At 41.0% G+C, this 20327-nt stretch overlaps 1 protein-coding gene across 1 annotated transcript; it reads left to right on the forward strand.

The window, feature by feature from the left end:
* The first annotated feature begins 7 nt into the window (after nucleotides 1-7).
* Nucleotides 8-19120, forward strand: lnpep (leucyl/cystinyl aminopeptidase). The gene is made up of 18 exons (XM_018758913.2): nucleotides 8-354; nucleotides 8207-9032; nucleotides 9450-9588; nucleotides 9776-9907; nucleotides 10114-10234; nucleotides 10459-10610; nucleotides 10893-11006; nucleotides 12009-12140; nucleotides 12284-12415; nucleotides 12772-12914; nucleotides 13192-13283; nucleotides 15204-15387; nucleotides 15515-15668; nucleotides 16980-17164; nucleotides 17965-18126; nucleotides 18287-18427; nucleotides 18576-18657; nucleotides 18732-19120. Exons 1-18 carry the CDS (start codon nucleotides 336-338, stop codon nucleotides 18861-18863), a joined length of 3042 nt encoding a protein of 1013 aa, XP_018614429.2. The 5' UTR covers nucleotides 8-335; the 3' UTR covers nucleotides 18864-19120.
* The last annotated feature ends 1207 nt before the right edge of the window (nucleotides 19121-20327 follow it).

Raw genomic sequence — 20327 nt, forward strand, 5'->3', positions numbered from 1 at the left:
AGAAGAAGGAAGGAAGAGGCGCTGTGCCTTGAAACGCTCGGTTGAGCAAGTCGACGTCGCACAACAAATCGGAGCTGTAGTTGCAGCGGTTCGTTTCCTTTCCTCCGTGGGGTCCGTGGACTCTTCTTGAGAGCAGCACTCGTCAGTGACAACAAGCTGTGAGCGGTTGCGGTGCAGTCAGCAGCAGCAGTATCTTTGCGCTCAGAGACTAGTAGTAGTAGTAGCTAGTGTGTCACGAGGATGAGGACTCGCGCGTGTTGTGTTTGATTTGCGAAGGTTCGTTAACTTAAGCCGAAATAAGCCGGAAGTGTAACTCGGCAGAGGAATTCGGAGACATGGAACCATTTGAGAGCGGTAAGTTTTGTATGTATCGTGTGCAGAGCAGCAGGTTGGTTGTGGGTTCGAGTCCCACACAGGTGGTGGTGGTGGGTTCGAGTCCGGCCCGGACTCCGGGTGTTAGGTCACAGTCTAAGGAAACGGGTCCTGCACCCTCCAAGCAGACCAGTGTCACACTGTTGTGTGTGTGGGCTCTCTGAGTGCCTCCACTGTTTTTAGCACCAGGCTTCATCATCATGATCATGTCCCCTGTGTGCATGATTTACTATGAACGCATACTCTGTGTCAAGGGTGAGCAGCTCTTTCTGTCTTCTTCTGGACTAGTAAAGCACACATGACTTAAAGTGCACCCTTCTCACTCACTGCAGCCTCATCTCCTGGTTCCTGCTTCTGTCAGCTTTTCTGTCCTCCTGGCAACGGCCAATGTTTTTTGTTTCAATTTAGGGAAATGCATCTACCAGTAATAATTGCAATGCCACGTGTTCTGTGTGTAATAACTGCCAGTGCTTTGTTTTGATCTGGTCTCCCATGTGCAGGTAAACTAAAGGTGGTGAGAAACCAAAGTTTTTGTGTAGGGAGGGGGTGATGGTAGCAATATTACTGTCTTACAGTTATGATCATAGCTGGTAGTGTAGTGATTAGAGCTGCTGCCTTTGGATCCAAAGGTCACAGGTTCAAATCCCACCTCCAGCTGTAGTACCTTTTGAGTGAGGTACTTACCCTATTGCTTGAGTAAAAATTGCCTAGCTGTATAAATGGCTAAAAAAAAATTGTGGGTAACTTTAACATTGTAAGTCACTTTGGAGAAAAGCATCAGCTAAATGAATAAATTATTGGTAGTTTTCCCCCCCCCCTTTCCAAACTTACTTTCAGCATCCGGTTATAAGACCTGTTTTCTCACCCACAGTTATTCCTGGTTCACCTTAAAGAGGAGACTTACTGACATCTGCAGTGCAGGTTCAGCTCGTGTGGAGGTGCTCGCGGATCCCTCGTTGCAGCAATGAGTCACCAGCTTCGTGCTTAACAAAAACGTAGCAAGATAACATTTTAACGAAACCGGTTTGTGTATTAACAGGAACGTTCTGGCGTTATTTTTCTAGCTAAAAACAATGTTCTTGCTAATTTTTACAGCTGTGCCAAAATCTAAAAAGCTAAATTCCGCTTCCATAAACTGCTGTGTATTACATTGAACTTATCTGACATCTTTGTCCAGTGTGACTTACACTGTTACATAAAGACCTTGACACATATGTACACATCTATATAACAGGGTATTCTTACAATATCAACTGAGGGTACGAGTACCTTGATCAGTGGTACGGCAGGGCAACAGAATTTTAACTGTGGACCTTTATATCATAGTTACTACCCCTTTATTATGGACCTTTCAGTAGGGTATTTTCCATAGCGTTACACAAAAAAGTTCAGTTTAACAGAACTAATAGTTTCATTATGTATGAAATTAAATCACTGTTTGATCAGCTGAATGAGTACAACATGTTCCTTCATTTGAACAGAATGCAGCAGAAACATATAGTACTACATTGTACAAACTGGAACTAACATCTAAAAGGGAGTAAATATTGCTAAATGCTAACATGTCCAGTGTTGCTAGAATCATTAACTATTTTTTAGCTGAGAGACAGCTGTGGGGGGTATTTTTCCTCAACTTGATGTAGCCCGTTTCAAAGAAGTATGAACGGATATTAGTGCTTTTTATTGGATCTTTCTTCCAGTAGAAATCTGGCAGTGTCGTAGGTCAGATAGCAGCAAGGGTGACAGAATTGCTGTAATTCTGGTCCAGGAGGAGAGCGAGAACAACGGTGTTTATGAAGAGGATCTGGGTTGGTGTCCAGGACTTGAGGCGGGTTTTTTTTTTTTTTTTAAAAAAAAAAAAAAAAAAAAAACTCAAACACTGGTATTCTGTATCGCTGGACTGCTTGGTACCAACATCACTTAGTTAGGTCACCATGAACGGGCATTACTGTTCTGCTTGAGACTTGATGTTAAAAAAAATTTTCAGCTTAAAATGAATATTAATGTGTTGGTTTGAATGCTTGCACAGACACATTTATTCATTTAGCAGATGCTTTTCTCCAAAGTGGCGTACATCTCAGTGAAAATACAATTTGTGCATTACATTAAGAGAAAGATACATAACTGCAGACAGGTGATTAAGTAAACCTAGTTTATTTTCCACCTGATGCACTGATGTTCATCACTCGAGTAGGTGAATAAAACGCAGGATAGATGAATCCTGATTTAAAAAAAAAAAAAAAAAATATATGTAGGAAGATTCTTTTTTTTAAAAAAAAAATAAGGTACACAAACATTCACAAACAATTCCGGAGTAGCGGCTGTATAAAGGCTTATCTGGGGATGATCATAAAGTAAATGTTCATGCACTGTAACACCATACACGAGCTGGAGAACTCTTGGGCGACGTCAGTCTGGGAAAGGTGAGTTCTCAGACCCTTCTTGTCTGTATACAGAGCTTCAGCAGTTCTGAGTGAGAAGGGGAGGTCATTCCACCACAGTTGAGCCAGAACAGAGAACCTCTGTGCGTTACCTTTTGTGCGGGACCACCAAGCGAGCAGAAGTAGACGAGTGAAGGGGTCTGGTTGGGGTGTAGTGGATGATGAAGTCTTATAAATAGCTGGGAGCAGTTCTATTAATGCATTTGTAGACAATAACCAGGCTCTTGAATTTGATCTGGGCAGCTATAGGAAGGCAGTGCAGAAAAATTACAAATTGTAAAACAGGATATTCTTTTCCTTAATTTCTCAATTTATCTTCTCTGCAAGATATCTAATTTCGGTGTGCTGTTTGTGACTCAGTAAAATGAAATATTTAGACAAGGGTCTGAATGCTGTGTGCGCATGCAGCTTTAATTTTATTTATTTTAAATATAAAGTATTGAGCTGGCATTGTTGTATATGCCCTCTACAACCAAATGTTCCCAGACTACTGCACCGGGTTTTGGGAGCACAGTCTCCCACTTGCAGACAAATCACTGTATCTAGTAGCACATGTGGGGTTTGTAGTGTCCTGACAGCTGGTGGCCTAGTGGTTACAGTGACTGCATTAGGCTCCACAGGTCACAGGTTTGATCCTCACCTCTGGCTGTAGTACCCTGCAGCAAGGTACTTGCCCTAAATTGTTCCAGTAAAATTACCCACCTGTATAAATGGGTAAATAAATGTAAGCTTAAACACTGGAAGTTGCTGTGACCTGTTGTAAGGAGTGTATCTAGCAGTGTAAGTCATCTTGGTGAATAAGGTGTGTGGGCTGATAACACTACATAGTATCCACTGGAAGTTGCTTTGGAGAAAAACGTCTGCTAAATGAATAAATGTAAACCCCCCAGGAGTGACATGCACACACTTCCCTATGACTTGCAGTTTATATTCGTTATTTTCACCAGTGCTTTACTCCAAAGTATCTTACAATATTTAACAAATTTATATACCTGGATACATTTTTTGGCCATAACAGTTTAGGGTAAGTGCCTTTTCCAAGGGTGATACGGCAAGAGGTGGGATTCGAACCTGTGACCTCCGTGTCCAGAGTGTGCAACTCTGACCCCTTTGCTCCACAGTGCTGCTGCGACTCTTTTGCTCTGAGGAAAATCTGAGTTTTTAATGAGGTTACGAATCTGCAGAATCAACGCTGTAGATGTGACCTTCAGTTCCTCCCCATGTAGATCTATTACCCATGGGCCTCTGCTCTGCCTCTTACATCTATGACACTCTGAGCTTTCAGGCCAGTTTCATGGCCAGACCTTCTCAGGATATGAAAACTGAGAAGTCACCGGTGGACAGCATATAGATAGTGTTGGGGGAAACTTGGTAATGTGTCCTTGATGTGTTATTTTGCACTTAGCGCCATTGTCTTTTGGGCTTTTACACAGTGCACAGTTTTCCATTTGCATATTGGCTGAGTGAGCACTGCCAATATGTGGGCAGCAGCTTTTTTTTCCCTTTTTTTTTTTTTTTTTAAATAAAAAAAAAAAAAAAACAAAAGGGTGGGGGCCTTTATGATAAGGTGGGGTATATTTATGATCAAGATAGGTGCTCCTGTACTTGATAATTATTGTATATGAACTTGGGAGCTAATTGTGTTTACTGTGGCCATATGGCACGGCAAGGTTCCATGGCACAGATGTCTTGTAGGAAACCAGCTCTGTTCTATGAAGTTTTCACCACAGTTGGCTGGTAAAGGGGACTTGATTGGCTGTCATGGCTATTACTGTATCTCTTTCACACCAAAATTTTACACCACATTTTGTCTCCTGTGAAAGCTAGCTTTGTGTATTATTCTATTAATAACTGCACATTTGAACACTAATAAATTGCATTAATTTTTTACTTGGTTCCTCAAAGTGAAACAAAAAATAGAAAGAAGTGTACTTTGAAATGACTGGGAAAAAATCCAGTTTTTCAGAAAGAATAATTTGCATAAATGCTCAGATACTGAGATGCTCTAAGTATCTTTGAGCGCCTAAAAAGATTGTGTGGTGTTCACATCGTCTGCTTTTGGCAGAACAAAAATCCACCGTTTCAAATGAACACTTAAAGGGCTGAGAAATGGCATGAGATATTAGTCTGTTGAAGAACAAATTAGCTTTTTGCACTTGACTGACTTGTGGAAAATTTGAAGAAACCTTGAGCTGTTTAGTTGGCACATTTCTACTTAGTACTTGAAAAAAGATTGACTTGTCAGTATGCCTCATGTAGGATTTTTTTTTTTTTTTTTTTTTTTTTTTTTTGATCTCTGTATGTTTTACCTTTTGGTGTTTTTGTGTATATCTAAAGTTGTAGATGCATGTTTTTGTACTGCTAGCTCTTATCTGTCCCGATCTTGAACTTTAACATGAGGTGTTTGCCTTTCTAACATCCTGTAAGCCTGTAATGTGCCTTTGTGTGTGAGTGTGTTTCACTTATTGTACGAAAAAGGGAAGGGACTGTATGGGAGTCTGATTTGTTTCATGGTTTCCTCGCTTGCAGGCAGAGCAGCAGCAACCTGTCAAGTGAAAGGAAACTAGACAGTGAGCAAAACAAGTGTCAAAGTTTCACATATTTACAGTACAGTTCCTGCAATAGGGACACGGTACCTGCTTTGACTACGTTTATCGTTATTGTAAAGCTACCAAACATTGTTTTGCAGCATTCACTCAGTATTTTTTTAATCTCATTCATTTAAAATTTCTTATTCCCATGTCACACATTCCTGTTACTTACTGTAGATGAGCCTGTCATTTTAAGAATTATTTTTTTCTTTAAAGCTGGGTTTCTGAGGGGAAAATTCCCTAAGAAAAAATAAACATTAAAAGGGTTTTTAGTTTAAATTTTAAAACAAGATTTTTAAAGTGCAAATACATCTTAGTTTATGCGATAAGTGTAGATCATTTTCACCATAAGCAGTTTTTTTTTTTTTTCCTCTTTTAAACACCAGAATAAATCTAGCCAAAACAAACTGCAAGACAAAAACCGTTGCGTGCTGTTTTAGTCTCTCCCCCCCCCCTTCTTGTTTTTGGTTGTCATTTTGTGAACTCCTTTTTTTTTTTTTTCTTAACTTTAGTGGCTGGCTGCACAAACTTTCTTTGCGTATGCATGGGAAATAGGCACAAATGTTGTTTCTTTGCTTTGTTTTCAGTAGGAGAACAGAGTTACTAACATATTTATACATAGTCTTGCTGGTGCTTTACATTGCATGATGCAAGCTGTAGAAAATATAAATTTTATCATGTCTGCCACAAGGTTATTGTGAACGTGGGAAATAAACCTATGAACAGGTCTTTGTACTGGTTTGGTAGCACTTTTGTTTTTAGGGTGTTGCAAACATGAAAGCTTATTTTGAACGGCGGCCTTCCTGTTGACATCCACCACACTTGTCACAAAGGCCTTTTCTATTCTTATGCATGACACAAAACAGAGTTGTAATAATCGTAAAATCCCGTGACTTAACGGATGTGATACTGGGCAACATTTTTTGTGTTATAATGGGCAGTGTGGTGAGAGTTGCGCTTTTTGCGTTATAATGGGCAGGGTGGTGTGTGTGTGTGTGTGTGTGTGTGTGTGTGTGTGTGTGTGTGTCCCTTCTTCTTTCTCATTTATTCATTTAGCAGATGCTTTTCTCCAAAGTGACATACATCCATAGAAAATGTAATGTGTGCATTACATTAGCAGAAAGAGACATGGCTGCAGATGTGATTCTTAAATGGTTAGTTTCTTTCCACCATATGAACCAATGCTCATCACACAAGTAGCAGCATAAAACTTTATCCTAATATTCATGATTCCTAGTCACCTTTCTAGTAATTTTTTTAAATATATGTAATTTGCATTGCAGAAGTACTTGTGTAAAGGTTTATCCATTGTTTAACAGGCATGATCTCAAAGTTATGGTGCATGAACATTAACACCTTGCATGAACTTAAGAGATCATAGGTGAAGTGAGTCCAGAAGAGATGAGCTTTCAGACCCTTTTTAAATGTGGACAAGTTCAGCAGTTCTGAGAAAGAGGTGGAGGTCATTCTGCCACAACGGAGCCAGAACTGAGAACCTTCATGCCTTTTGTGCATGGGACCACCAAGTGGGCAGATGTGTAAGAGTCTGTTTGGGGTATAGTGGATGATGAAGTCTTATAGATAGCCGGGCTCAGTTCCATTAATGATTTTGTAGGCCATAACCAGGGTCTTAAATTTCATCCGGGCACCTATAGGAAGCCAGCAGAGAGAGATGAGGAGGGGTGGAAATACATGGGAAGGCTTTGGGAAGGCTTCAGCAAGTCAAAACACAACTCGGGCAGCAGCATTCTGTATCACCTGTTTGATGGCAGTAGTAGGAAGGCCAGAAGAGAATTGCAGTAGTCCAGACGGGGTGCCACCATGGCCTGGACAAGTAGTTGGGCAGAGTCTGTTCTGAGGTAAGGATGGATCCTGCGGGTGTTATGCAGGATATATCTGTAGATCTGGGTTGTGGCTTTGATGTGCTGAGAGATAGATGGACTTGAGTCAGTCATCACTCCCAGACTCTTAGCCGAGGAGGTAGGCAAAATGAGTGAGTTGTCCAGTTTGATTATGACACAAAGACAGGCCAGCTGGGAGGTGAAGGATCACTGTTTCAGAGAGGTTTTGTTGTAGGTGGTGATTTACATTTACTCACTTAGCAGATGCTTTTCTCCAAAGGGACTTATAATGATACTATGTAGTGTTACCATCCCACACACCTTATTCACCAAGGTGACTTGCACTGCTAGATTTACCCTGGGTCACTCATCCATACATCAGTGGAACAGACTCTCACTCACACACTATGGGGGAACCTGAACAGCATGTCTTTGGACTGTCGGAGGAAACCCACAGGGAGAACATGCAAACTCCACACAGACTGAAAAGGGATAGAACCCATGTTCTCTCACACCACCCAGGCGCTGTGAGGTAGCAGCGCTACTCACTGTGCCACCGTGCCACCCACGAGGATCAGACATCCATGCAGAGATGTCCGACAGGCAGGCAGCGATGCGCACAGAAACGTCTGATGCTCCAGGAGGAAAGCAGAGGAAGAGCTGGGTATCATTGGCGTAGGCAGTGATGGTTGAAGCCATGGGAGGTGATGACAGGGCCGAGGGAAGAGGTGTAGATTGCAAAGGCTAGCGGGCCCGGTACCGAGCCCTGCGAGCCCCACCAGACCACTTGATAGGATCTGTCAGATAGGTAGGACTCAATCAATCTTAGTGCCGTTCCTTTGTTCCGTTTTTATCATTCCAGGCTTTTTTTTTTTTTTTTTTTTTTTTTTGGTATATTGCACCTTTGTTAATTTGGTTCCTTGAACTTATTTGTGTGATTTGTGACTTCACCCTCTCCCAGATCGGGCCTCTTTGCCCAGGAACATGATTGAGAACAGTATGTTTGAGGAAGAGCCAGATGTTTTGGATCTGGCTAAGGAGACACCTGCATACCCTCTTGACCCCGATGACATGGTGTATGAGCCACGCAGCTCCCGACTGCTAGTGCGGGGTCTTGGAGAGAATGACATGGATGAAGAGGAGGAAGACTACGAGTCATCAGCCCGCCTGCTGGGCATGTCGTTCATGAACCGCAGCTCCAGCTTGCGGCCCAGTGCCTCGCCCTACGCCCGCCAGGAGCAGTCAAGCTCCTGCACTATGCCCTCTAACCGGACACTGCTGCTGGGGGTCTTTGTCCTGGTTGTTGTTGCCTCCGTGGCCATGGTTATCTACTTCCTGCCAAAGTGCACACTCACCAAGGAAGGATGCCACACGGTGAACACTTCCATGGAACTCATATACCCCAGGGCCACCAATGGGGAACTGTTCCCCTGGACCTCGCTGAGGTTGCCTGTCTATGTCCAGCCTGTCCATTATGACCTCCTGATCCACCCGAACCTGACCACCATGACTTTCCAAGGAACAGTTTCCATCACCATAGACGTTCTGAATGATACCAAGAATGTAATTTTGCACAGTTCTGGCTTGCAGATCACTAATGTCACTGTCCAGGATAAAGAGGTGAAGAAACTAGAATACCAACCATGGCAGCAAATTGCTTTAAAGTTCCCAGAGGACCTTAAAAAGGGGCAAACTTATGTTTTGACAATGGAATATTCAGCAAACCTTTCCAACAGTTATAGTGGCTTCTACAACAGTTCCTATGTGGATAAGGGTGGCAATAAAAGGTAAGTGCCAATTAATTTTTATGTTTTGTGACTGGGAATCAGTGCAGTCAGTCTGCATGTTTCTTTTAATTTGGACAAAAAACAAGCCTCTGGAACACAGATGAGATGTGCTTAAGCTATTTGACCATGGTTCAAGTTCATAAACATAATGATTATCAATATCTCACTTTTTATGGCGAACTATACAGCATTACTCACTGCAGTTGTTTGGCAGATTATTATATTATTCTTGATGCAAGATCAATTAAATCAGAATTTAGATGTGTGTGTGTGTGTGTGTGTGTGTGTGTGTGTGTGTGTGTGTGTGTGTGTGTGTGTGTGTGTGTGTGTGTGTGTGTGTCTTGGGCTGGTGTATTTGCTTGTTCAAACCCCAGCCCTGTACACATAGAAACAATCACAAATCTTTTCTCTTCTCAGGGTTCTTGCAGCAACACAGTTTGAACCTCTGGCTGCTCGGAAAGCGTTCCCATGCTTTGATGAACCGGCGTTGAAAGCCACTTTTCTGATTAAAATAAAGCGAGAGACTGGATACATCAGTCTTTCAAACATGCCCAAGGTACTGTTTGTTCTCCCTGTGACCTTTAAATTGTAAATAATAATTACACACCTATTGTGGCTGTGATCCTTCGGTGATATTTTGATATTTATAATCCTATTTTGTAACTTGAAAGTCTGACTGTCCTGAATGCAGTTCTGGCTGTTTCTGAATATTTTTGTTTTTTTGGTGTGCTTTCGCTATTTAGAACCAGACGGTTGAATTGTCTGATGGGCTTCTCCAGGACGAGTTTGAAAAAAGCGTGAGAATGAGCACGTATCTGGTGGCGTTTATCGTGGCAAACTTCACACAGATCAACCAGATTGCTTCGGACACTTTGGTAAGCAGTCTCCCGTTTTTGCTTTTCTGAACGCAAGAGCATGTTTGAAAAGCATTTCAAAACACCGTGAGAAATGTGACTTTGTCCTGTACTTTGTGTACATGACCCTTCTATATAATTAAAGTACACTGTGACCCCTCCCACTGAGGATGTATGGTATGCTGGTAACTCATAGTATGGTAATATTTTGTTCTTGCTTCTTTCAGGTCTCTGTTTATGCTGTTCCAGATAAGGTGGACCAACTAGACTATGCTCTGGGATGTGCGGTGAAACTGTTAAAATTTTACAATACTTTATTTGGGATAAAATTTCCCTTAAAGAAACTGGGTAATTTTCTTTTTAATTTCATCAGTTTCTTTGGCAGTATCTGTAGATGTACAGTATCTGAGTTTGATGTGAAGTGAATTGGCTCTTTTTGCATAGATTTGAGATTGTAATGAATGTCCCTTTGTGTTCAGTGTTGAACTTTACGCAGATCCACACACCAGAAGATCTCTTTTGATGCTGCTCTTCCTGCTGTTTCCATTCTAAGTCTTGTGACTTGATTGCAGACCTGGTGGCCATTCCTGACTTCCTGGCTGGGGCCATGGAGAACTGGGGTCTGATAACGTTTCGGGAGAGGACCCTACTAGTGGGCAATCACTCATCTCTTATGGACAAACAGGTGGTGGCTTCTGTGATTGCCCATGAGCTGGCACACCAGGTACTGCTTACCCACAATTCCCAGTAAGAACCTAAGGGCTGCATTGCTCTTGGTGGAACAATACCCAGATACTTTATCTGTGCTACTGTTGGTGTTGAATGAAAGATTTGAGATTTTATACCAATAAAATTGATTGTATGGATGAGTGACCCATTGTAAGTAGAGTATCTAGCAGTGTAAGTCACCTTGGGGTATAAGGTGTGTGGGCTCATAACACTACGTAGAGTTCGTTGGAAGTCACTTTGGACGAAAGCATCTGCTAAATACCTCCTTCCCTTGCAGTGGTTTGGTAACCTGGTTACCATGAAGTGGTGGAATGACCTTTGGTTGAACGAGGGCTTTGCTACATACATGGAATACACATCTGTGGAGAAAGTGTTTCCAGAACTTGAAATTGTAAGTGGTTCATGTTTACTTGATTGTATCTAGTAGCAGCAGTAACTAGCTCAGAGCTTCCTCATATTTATTAGACTGTTATATGCCCCTGTGTTGTACAATTTCCTCAAATAAATATGAGATTCAGCGGAAGAATGCTTCAGTTGCTTTCTTCCATTTGATGATTACATTCTCAGTTCAGGATGAAATGTTTCTCTCTGCCATGGCGTTTGGCATCTGGCTGTTAATTCCTCCACACTTTTTTTTTTTTTAAATTGTTCATAAAATTTGTCATTTTAATATACTATTTTTTTTTTTTTTTTTTTTCCTCCCTACTGTGGGGGCATCAGTATGAGTTTGTTTTCCAGTTTCTTGTGTCCTTGAACTTGTGCAAGTCTTGAGATCACATGTTACGTTCTTGAATAATCTAGAAGGGGAAAGAAGATTGAAACTGACTTCAACTTCATGAAAGTCTGTGAGCCTTTATGGCCAAATTTGGCAACTCACCCGTTAATATAAATTTCGTACTAAGAGCAGCTGAGAAGAGATGCATCTTTACTAGGCTTCTACAAGAGCCTTTGACTTTGTCACATGTTTGGTCAATCGGTCGTAAAAACTATTTAAAGAAGTTCTTTCTGCTAAGAGATACAGCAGATAACCACAGTTACTCCTGGATGCAGGAGCTTCTGTCTACATTAAATTAAAAAAGACAGTAATTTATATGAAATGGTTGTTTGCAGTATATTATATTTAGTAGGGACTACATCACATTTGAGCCACACGTTTAGTGTCAGTACACTTTGTTTTAAATAAAGCCACACAAGTTTACCACTTTCCTGGGCGTTTACCAAATAAATGTTCTAGGACATGTTTTATCCTCCCAACTTGAATTATTCAGTAAAGATACCGTAACTGCCATACATCTAACAGCCCCCTCATTGTTCAGTCCTGATGGCACTACTATGACCATTCATGCGAATTATGATTGTGTATCACAGGGATCTTTTTTTTTTTTTTCCCCAGGGCAATGACTTTTTAAGTATGCGCTTCAAATCTCTAGCGGAGGACTCTTTAAACTCATCACGCCCCATCTCAACAGAGGTGGCCACACCTGAACAGGTGGAGGAAATGTTTGATTCTGTGTCCTATGAGAAGGTAAAGTGGGTTTTTTTTTTTTTTTTTTTTTTTTTTTTTTTTTTTTTTTTTTTTTTTTTTTTTTTTTTAAAAAAAAAGGATTTTCACAGATTCAGTGATTACCATCATTTGAATGAATCTCACAGTAGTTCATCCTTTGTTAGGGTGCTTCAACCTTGCTCATGCTCAGCTCAACACTGACAGAGGAAAAGTTCTACAAAGGAGTCAGTGAGTACTTGGAGAAGTACCGAAACATGAACACTGACAATGAAGATCTATGGAACAGCTTTCCCCAGGTATTTCCTTGATTGCTCCAGCTCTGCTCAGCAGCATAATCACTTTTTCAGTGTGGACACATTTTGGGGTAAATATTAGACCCTGTGTTCTGCATATTGCATTTCATTCTTTCAGGAGGCCAGTGTCATTATTTGGCATTTTCATACTCTTTTCACACTTTTTTAAAAAAAAAAAAAAAAAAAAAGAGGAAAAAACCTTTTTTGGTCATTTTTCTTCTATCCTGTATATGCAAGGTTTTTAACCCTCACTGATTGTGCTCTTAGACAGGTTTTTAAATGTATTAAGAATTGCACATGCTCTCAAGACTTTGACAGCTGTTGTTTGCTGATGTTTCTTTACTTTTCTTCCTGGGTAGGAAGAATACAATGTGGTAGACATGATGAACACTTGGACACTTCAAAAAGGTTTTCCCTTAGTGACTGTGAACAGAACAGGTGCCCAAGTCAGTGTATCACAGGAACACTTCCTCCTCAAGGTGAACAAAACAGCCAAGTCCAGGTGGGTCTATCATAATGTCAGGAGATGCTTATATATGAAGATATTGTATTTTTGAGGATACACATGCAGATCTTTATTAAAAGTGTGTCCTGTTAGAAAATCTGTTCTGTGAGAATCATTATTGCAGTTTCGAGCAAGAGACTTCTTGAGTTGTGTAAACTGAGTACCATGAGTTGGAGAAAATATCAAGCTTCTTGAATTCAAAATGTACAGTTGCTGAGTCAGTAGGCACATGTCTGCAGCAGGCATTGTTTTGTATGTTTTGTTTCATTTTCAGTGATTTGTGGCACATCCCCTTGACATATGTCAATGACAGCTGCAGCACCTCCCCAAACTGTACGCAGTTGTTCCTTCTGAAAGACAAGACTGGTAAAGATTGCTCTTTTCATTCTAATTGCTGTGCCTGTATGCCTAGAATATTAGGAATAGAATTATTCTGAAACTGTTTCTTTCTGACCCAGTGTTCCAAAATTGTGTGTGATCGCTTCAGGGCATAAACCAGTGTAAATAGAAAAAGAGGCTCAAACTGCAGAAGCATGAATATTGCTGTTATGACATGTTCTCAGTGCCCGTAAAGCAGATTTCCATCTTGCTTGTGTATGATGAGTAGCACAGCTGAGTTTCCACATTTAATGTTGACTAGTTTTTCCTGACCTTTGCACTTTACACCTGAGATTTTTTCCAGTATTACTATTGCTTGTACAGTGCATACAATCAAATCACTTTGAAATTAATGTAAATATATATTTACATATAATATAGAAAACTAAAGTGGGTATTTAGGTAAACTGTTGGGTAAAAAGCATGAAATAATGATTTGATTTAACATTTGTATGAACTGTGACTTAAAAGTTGGGCCGAAATAGGAATGAACATTGAGTATTTAAGTGCTCAATGAAAACCAATAGACCATGTAGTCTGAAAAGTGAGGGTACATATCCCACGTGGGGCGGTTTCACTGGGTGTCGATTATATGAACGTGAGAAAGGAAAGTGAACTGAGCTTATCTCTAAAATGGATGTCCATGTTTCTTGCATGCGTGTTGCTTACGGTGCCAAAACATCCGACTGTAGTTCCTGTTGACGTAGTGCTGCACATGCCTATGTAGCGCCAAGGTCCAAAGAGGCTTTGAGCTAATGTGTGTCCTCTCCTTCATGGTCAGCAGTCCATGTAATGTCTATAATCCCCCCCACTCATGTGGAAATGGAGCCCCAGGCTGGGTCATGAATTTCCCTGTACATTTACATTTATTTATTTAGCAGACGTTTTTCTCCAAAGCAACTTCCAATGGATACTATGTAGTGTTATCAACTCTCACACCTTATTCACCAAAGTGACTTACACTGCTAGATACACTACTTACAATGGGTCACTCATCCATACATCAGTGACACACACTCTCTCACACACAATGGGGGAACCTGAACTGCATGTCTTTGGAATGTGGGAAGAAACCAGAGCACCTGGCAGAAACCCACACAGACATGGGGAGAACATGCAAGCACTACAGACTGAGCGGGAATCAAATCTACATGCTCTCGCACCACCCACGTGCTGTGAGAAGGCAGACCTACTCGCTGTGCCACCATGCTGCCCCAAGTAGGAAGCATATGGCTCAGAACCTCAGTTGATGGGTAATCTGTGACATTGATGTAATGACAAATTAAGTGTCCATCTGTGCATTAGCTGTCAATAACTGCACATGGTCAGTGCAGAGTTGCAGTGGTAAGGAGCCTATCCGAGAACCATAAGACATGAGGCAGGGTATGCCATGGATGCTGTGAATACCATGTATTTAGACTATAGGAGGAAACCAGAGCAGCTGTACGAAATCCACCTGAACATAGGGAGAACATTCAAGTTCCACTCAGACTGAGCCAGATTTGAAACCACAGGTCAAGAGTTGTGGGGCACCAGCACTACCTGCTGTGCTACAGTGCCACCTATGTAAGAAGTTTGAATGCGAAAAATTACATTAGCATTAGAAAAATCAGGAACATTGGACTCATCACGAAGGAAGTAGTGAAAACAACATAAAGGACGCCAGTAAAACTGAAAGTCATATTTTCTCCTGTTGCTTCACTCAGACCATCTTAGCTTTACTCACCTTTGCTGATCTTGAGTATGGGATGTAAGGTTACACAGATCATGGCTTCCTCTAATATTCTGTGTTGGAAGCTGAAGATGTCTTTTCATTGCCATGTGATTATAGTCAAAAGTGGTGGGAGAGGCTGCATGTCTTATAATTTTATTTGCCTTTAAATCTTTTTTTCTCCCTCCTTGCAATAGCTACGTTTAAGGTTCCTAAAAATGTGAAGTGGATGAAGTTCAACTTCAGAAATAATGGTTTCTACATCGTAAATTACGGAGAAGAAGGCTGGAGGGCACTGATCGAAGCTGTGAAGGAAAATCATGAAGTTCTTACACCCGAGGACAGAGCTTCTCTGATTAATAACCTCTTTGCACTCTCAAGGTATGTTTGTGATTGTGGGTGCATTCAAAAATGTGTTGTTCTTGTTTCGACAGAACAGTAAAACTGATTTTGTTGTACTACATTCACAAACAGTTCTGATGGTCATATAATATTCCCCCTTTACCAGGCTGGGTAAGCTGTCCTTCAAGCAGGTCATGAACCTTTTGGTGTACCTAGAGCATGAGAATCACACTGCCCCGCTGACTGAAGCTTTGTACCAACTCGACCGCATCTACAGACTCCTAGACAAAAGACAGGACCTTCTGGCTTCAAGCATGAAGGTGTGCTTTGTTTTGGTCAAATTTTTGTTTTCTTTACATTTGAAGGTAAAGTAGCTGCCATGATGGTAACAGAGATGGCTAAGGCATAAGGCCTTGGAATTTTCAGAAACCATAATTCATATGTTTGTGTGTGTGAGAGAATTTCCTGGATACACAGTTACTACATATTTGTCATAATCCTACCAGTATATGTTGAAATGATGAACTGTTTATTTTTGGAAAGACTCAAAGACCCCTGCCTCAGGTTTCAGTTTAATGAAATCTTAGTGTTTTTGTAAATTCTGTCAGCTCTGCTATAAGGTGACAGTTGGAATATTTCACAGGAACACATTTTTAATCTTAATCGTAAAATAAGTTTCTGTGGAGAAGGGGGTAAAAGGACTGTGGTTAAGCACATGAAATAGTCATCACCTACTACAATTCCAAATATATCTTAAATTAAATTCGAAGTTGGTGGAAAAACCTGCCAAAGACATAATCTGTTACAAGTAAATAAGACATGACAATAATGAAAGAATATGGAATTTGACATTTAACCTTGAGGATATGAAGAAACTCGCTGGAGGAGGAGGATTGGAATTTCTAGTTGCAGAGTTCAATTTTGCAGTTCGATTGTGTTAATCCCCAATTGCATTGTACAAATTGTGCTACTCTGATCTTTGTATTACATCAAACTCATAGCTGGAATGCGTTACAGTAGAACTTGACTGTAAGCACCATTAATTTTAATCAGAGAAAATTAGGAGGTCCTGAGCACAAAAATGTCACTAAACGGTGAAGAAGTAATGAAATGTCGCGCATGAAGTTGATAATATAATGAAAAGTTGAGCGTGATCACAAGACGCATATTAGCTGGCCTTACTACTTGTCAAGTTCACCTGGTCTCCCCCTCCCTCTTGAGGGAAGGTGTGAACTGATCAATCCACCATGTGAACAGACACGTCTTTGGCCACTGTTTTGTGGAAAGGCTTCCTCTCCCCTGTGCCTCTCTGGACTGGATGTTCCAAACTGAGATTTTTTTTGTTTTTTAAAAAAAACAAACAAAAACCATGGGTCTAATATGCTACCAAACATTTCTTAAATGCATGAGGCACATTTTTCATATGAGTAAGGCTTGTGTGTGATTACAAGGGTATATGAGTATGTTTTTAGGCTTATGTAATGGCTTCTCTGCTGTGTGTATTCATGGAAATGAGTTTCAGCTTTTTTTTTTTTTTTTAAAAAAAAGTGTTCCTGGAATGAAAGACTTTACTTCCTGAACATAGATTACCTTTTGTTAAGCTTTCTCCCCCCCTCTTTTTTTTGTCTCAGAACTACATTTTGAATCTCTTTGTGGACAAAATGAACAGCCAGTCCTGGGAGCAGGACCTTCCACTCTCTAAACAAGAGCTGCGGTCAGCCCTGCTGGAGGTGGCGTGCCGCTATGGCCAGAAGAACTGCACCGACCGTGCTGAGCATGTCTTCCTGCAGTGGGTGGCGTCCAACGGCACTGAAAGGTGGGCGGAGCTGAGATGTTGGATCAGCAGTGAGACGCCTTGTCCTCTGTCATCTGAACTGGTAGCCTTCCCTAAATCAGTTTAATGTTGAGTGGGCCAGCAAGTCGCTTTTGATAAAGTCAAGTGAATCATCCGTTTTAATGCAGGTACCTGCTCTGCAACAAGCTGCTGCACCGCTGATGTTCACATTCTCAGAAACCACCTGGTACAGTTACCTGTGGAACTGGTGCTTGCATTGCAAAGAAACTGTTTCAGCACCACTTCTTATTGCAGTTGCTCTTACTTTTTTATTAAACTTGTAATCGTTGATGGGTTGTTTCTTTGAAATACGCTGGTTGGGGAAGGAATATCTCCAGTAATGAGTTTAAGATGGAACAGGTTATGCTGAGGCGCTTTCTAATGAGCTCATGTACTGTGTGCACCATCATAAAATGCAGCTGTTTGTTATTACTTTGTAGATTTTTTTTTTTTTAAATAAATGTTAGATTTTTTTTTATTGGTTAAACTTACAAATGTTTAAAAGGATATAAAATATGTAGTTGTCTGGGAGAAGATAGAGGAAAAGTAAAAGACTACATACTGGTAGGGGGAATCTGAACATGGCTGTAGTTCTAAAGGGCTACAGCGTATGTGGTTCCCTTCTTCACTCTCCTTGCCTTCAGTAATGGCTCTTAGCTGCTTAAGTGAATAGTATTTCACCTCATTTAGCATTCGATGTGTCTGCACTCTGGGCGTCTTGCATTGTGACCCAGTCAGACAAGTCTGGTCATGGGTATTGATGCTTATGTTCCCTTCTTCAGGATACCTGGTGATCTCATGAAGGTGGTCTTCTCTGTGGGAGCCCAGAGCAATGCTGGCTGGGAGATGCTGCTCCAGACCTACACACACTCAATAGTGGACGCAGACCGGCGCAAGATGCTGGCAGCACTGGCCAGCTCTCAGGATGTACGCAAGGTGTTGTGGTGAGTCGGGAACGTAAGCGGGGCTTACATACCTCAGCTGTTAACTGAACTGTAGCAATCCATTTTACCGTTGAGTACTTTTTTAACTGTTACTCAATCAGATTTTTCTCTTCTTTAAAATATGCTTTGAAACATTTTGTTCTCTTTTTGTCACCTTCAGGTTGCTGCAGGAGAGCTTGCAAGGCAGTTATGTTAAGACTCAAGAACTTCCCTTAATCCTCCATACAGTCTGCAGGAACTTTGCAGGACATCTCTACGCGTGGGATTTTGTCAAAGAGAACTGGGGAAAGATCACGCAAAAGTGAGTTGCTGTGTCTATCAGTTGGTTCTGTCCTGATTTTTGCCTTTACTAAGGACAGGTACATTCAGGTTGAAATCAAATAAGTAATCCATAAAGGGTGCAGCAGAGTTTAGAGTTTCAACTATTTTCACTTTGTGTTTGTCCACAGGTTTCCCATTGGCTCTTTTGCAATCCAGGATATCATCATGTCTACAACCAGCTACTTCTCCACAGAGCGGCTCCTTTGGGAGGTTTGCAGGCAATGTCTCCATAGTTTTTAAGCATTTAATTTTGCAGCTTGGTTCTCACCTCTTTCTTTCCACAGGTGGAGAACTTCTTCCGCTCACGTAGAGATAAGAGCTCCAAGATGAGGTGTGTCCACGAAGCGATGGAGACCATTGCACTAAATATCCAGTGGATGGACAGCAACCTGGAGACACTGCGGAAGAATCTCTAGCCCAGGTGTCGCTCCGCACTGTGCTCCATCTCGACTTGTGGATCCAGGTGTGATTGCCTGGTGCCTGGGAACGAGGTCTCGAAGGCAACCGCAGTTTTTGCACTATTAGGAATTGTAGCTTGCTCAGGGCCACTTGGTACATGTTTTGAATTGAGTTAGAACTTTTAACTCTGGGTTGTTCAGCTGCAGACCAAACCTCACAGCTGTGTCTCTGCGTTGATACACGTGTGGTTTTTTTTTTTTTTTTTTCTTTTTTTCTTTTTGGTAGCTAAAGCAAAAATACACTGGACTCATCAAATGCACATTAGCATAGAATGCTACCAAATCAAATTTCACTCCAGTCCCATCGGTTTGTCTCCAAGATGGTAACGCCGCACTCCAGATGGATTATGATTGTATTGGAGTATGGTGTGTGTGTGTGTGTGTGTGTGTGTGTGTGTGTGTGTGTGTGTGTGTGTGTGTGTGTGTGTGTGTGTGTGTTTTTTTTTTTTTTTTTTTTTTTTTTTTTTTTTTTAAATTTGTATGTATAATTCAAATAGTCCGCAAACTATTGTCATGTCATTGTTGCCCCCCCCCACTTTAAACTTGTAACAATGGTGTGCATATAGCAGCTTTAGGCAGATGTGGACATCTACACTATCTGCATCTACTGATAATGGTATACTTTGCGATGGTTTCAAAGTGTGTTTGAAATTCTATATGTTAAGATCTATGAATGTGAGCACATGCATAAAAATGAAATTTAACAATTTTTGAGTACTTTATGGGATTAGGTTGTCACATCATTCATGGTATACAATATTTCTCTTTTAAGGGCTTTCAAACATTTGTTAGGTTTTTTTTTTTTTTTTTTTTTGGGGGGGATCTGTTTTCAGTTTAGAAGGAACTGACTCTGGATGGATGGGTTTTGTTCAAATATGTGATTTCCCAAGACACTGGTTCTTACTGTATATTTCACTTTCTTTTAGTTTTGACAAGAGTATGCAGCCATTCTAGTCTCCTCTACTTCCTCAAATAACTTGCCTTCCTTGAAATGTTGTTACAAATATATAGTAGCTTTGTATTTACTGAAGTATACCACTTGCATGAGTGATGTGCCGGTTTAGCTGCCAGGGATGCCTCTTGTCTACCTAGCTTGAGTTCTCGTAATGGGATGCTACTGGTTGGATCTCACATGCTTGCAGTGCAGTGTCATATCTTTCCCACTTTTTCAGTGTCATAATTTTTCATTGAAATGTACAGCAGTGTCATTACCTTTTTACAATGTTCTTTAGGGAATCTTGGCAGTAACCAACATTTCATACCTTCCTGAAAGTATGATATGCTTGGTAATGGTGTGACATATTATTGTCTGGTATGAGGCACTACCTAGTTGACGCAATTTAACCTTGGCATTCTGCATTTGTTTTCCAGCCAGTTATGAATGTGCTAACGAGCGTTGCACATACAAACAAAAATTAGAGT

The sequence above is a fragment of the Scleropages formosus genome, chromosome 17, assembly GCF_900964775.1.
Source record: "Scleropages formosus chromosome 17, fSclFor1.1, whole genome shotgun sequence".
In the NCBI taxonomy this organism is placed as follows: Eukaryota; Metazoa; Chordata; class Actinopteri; order Osteoglossiformes; family Osteoglossidae; genus Scleropages; species Scleropages formosus.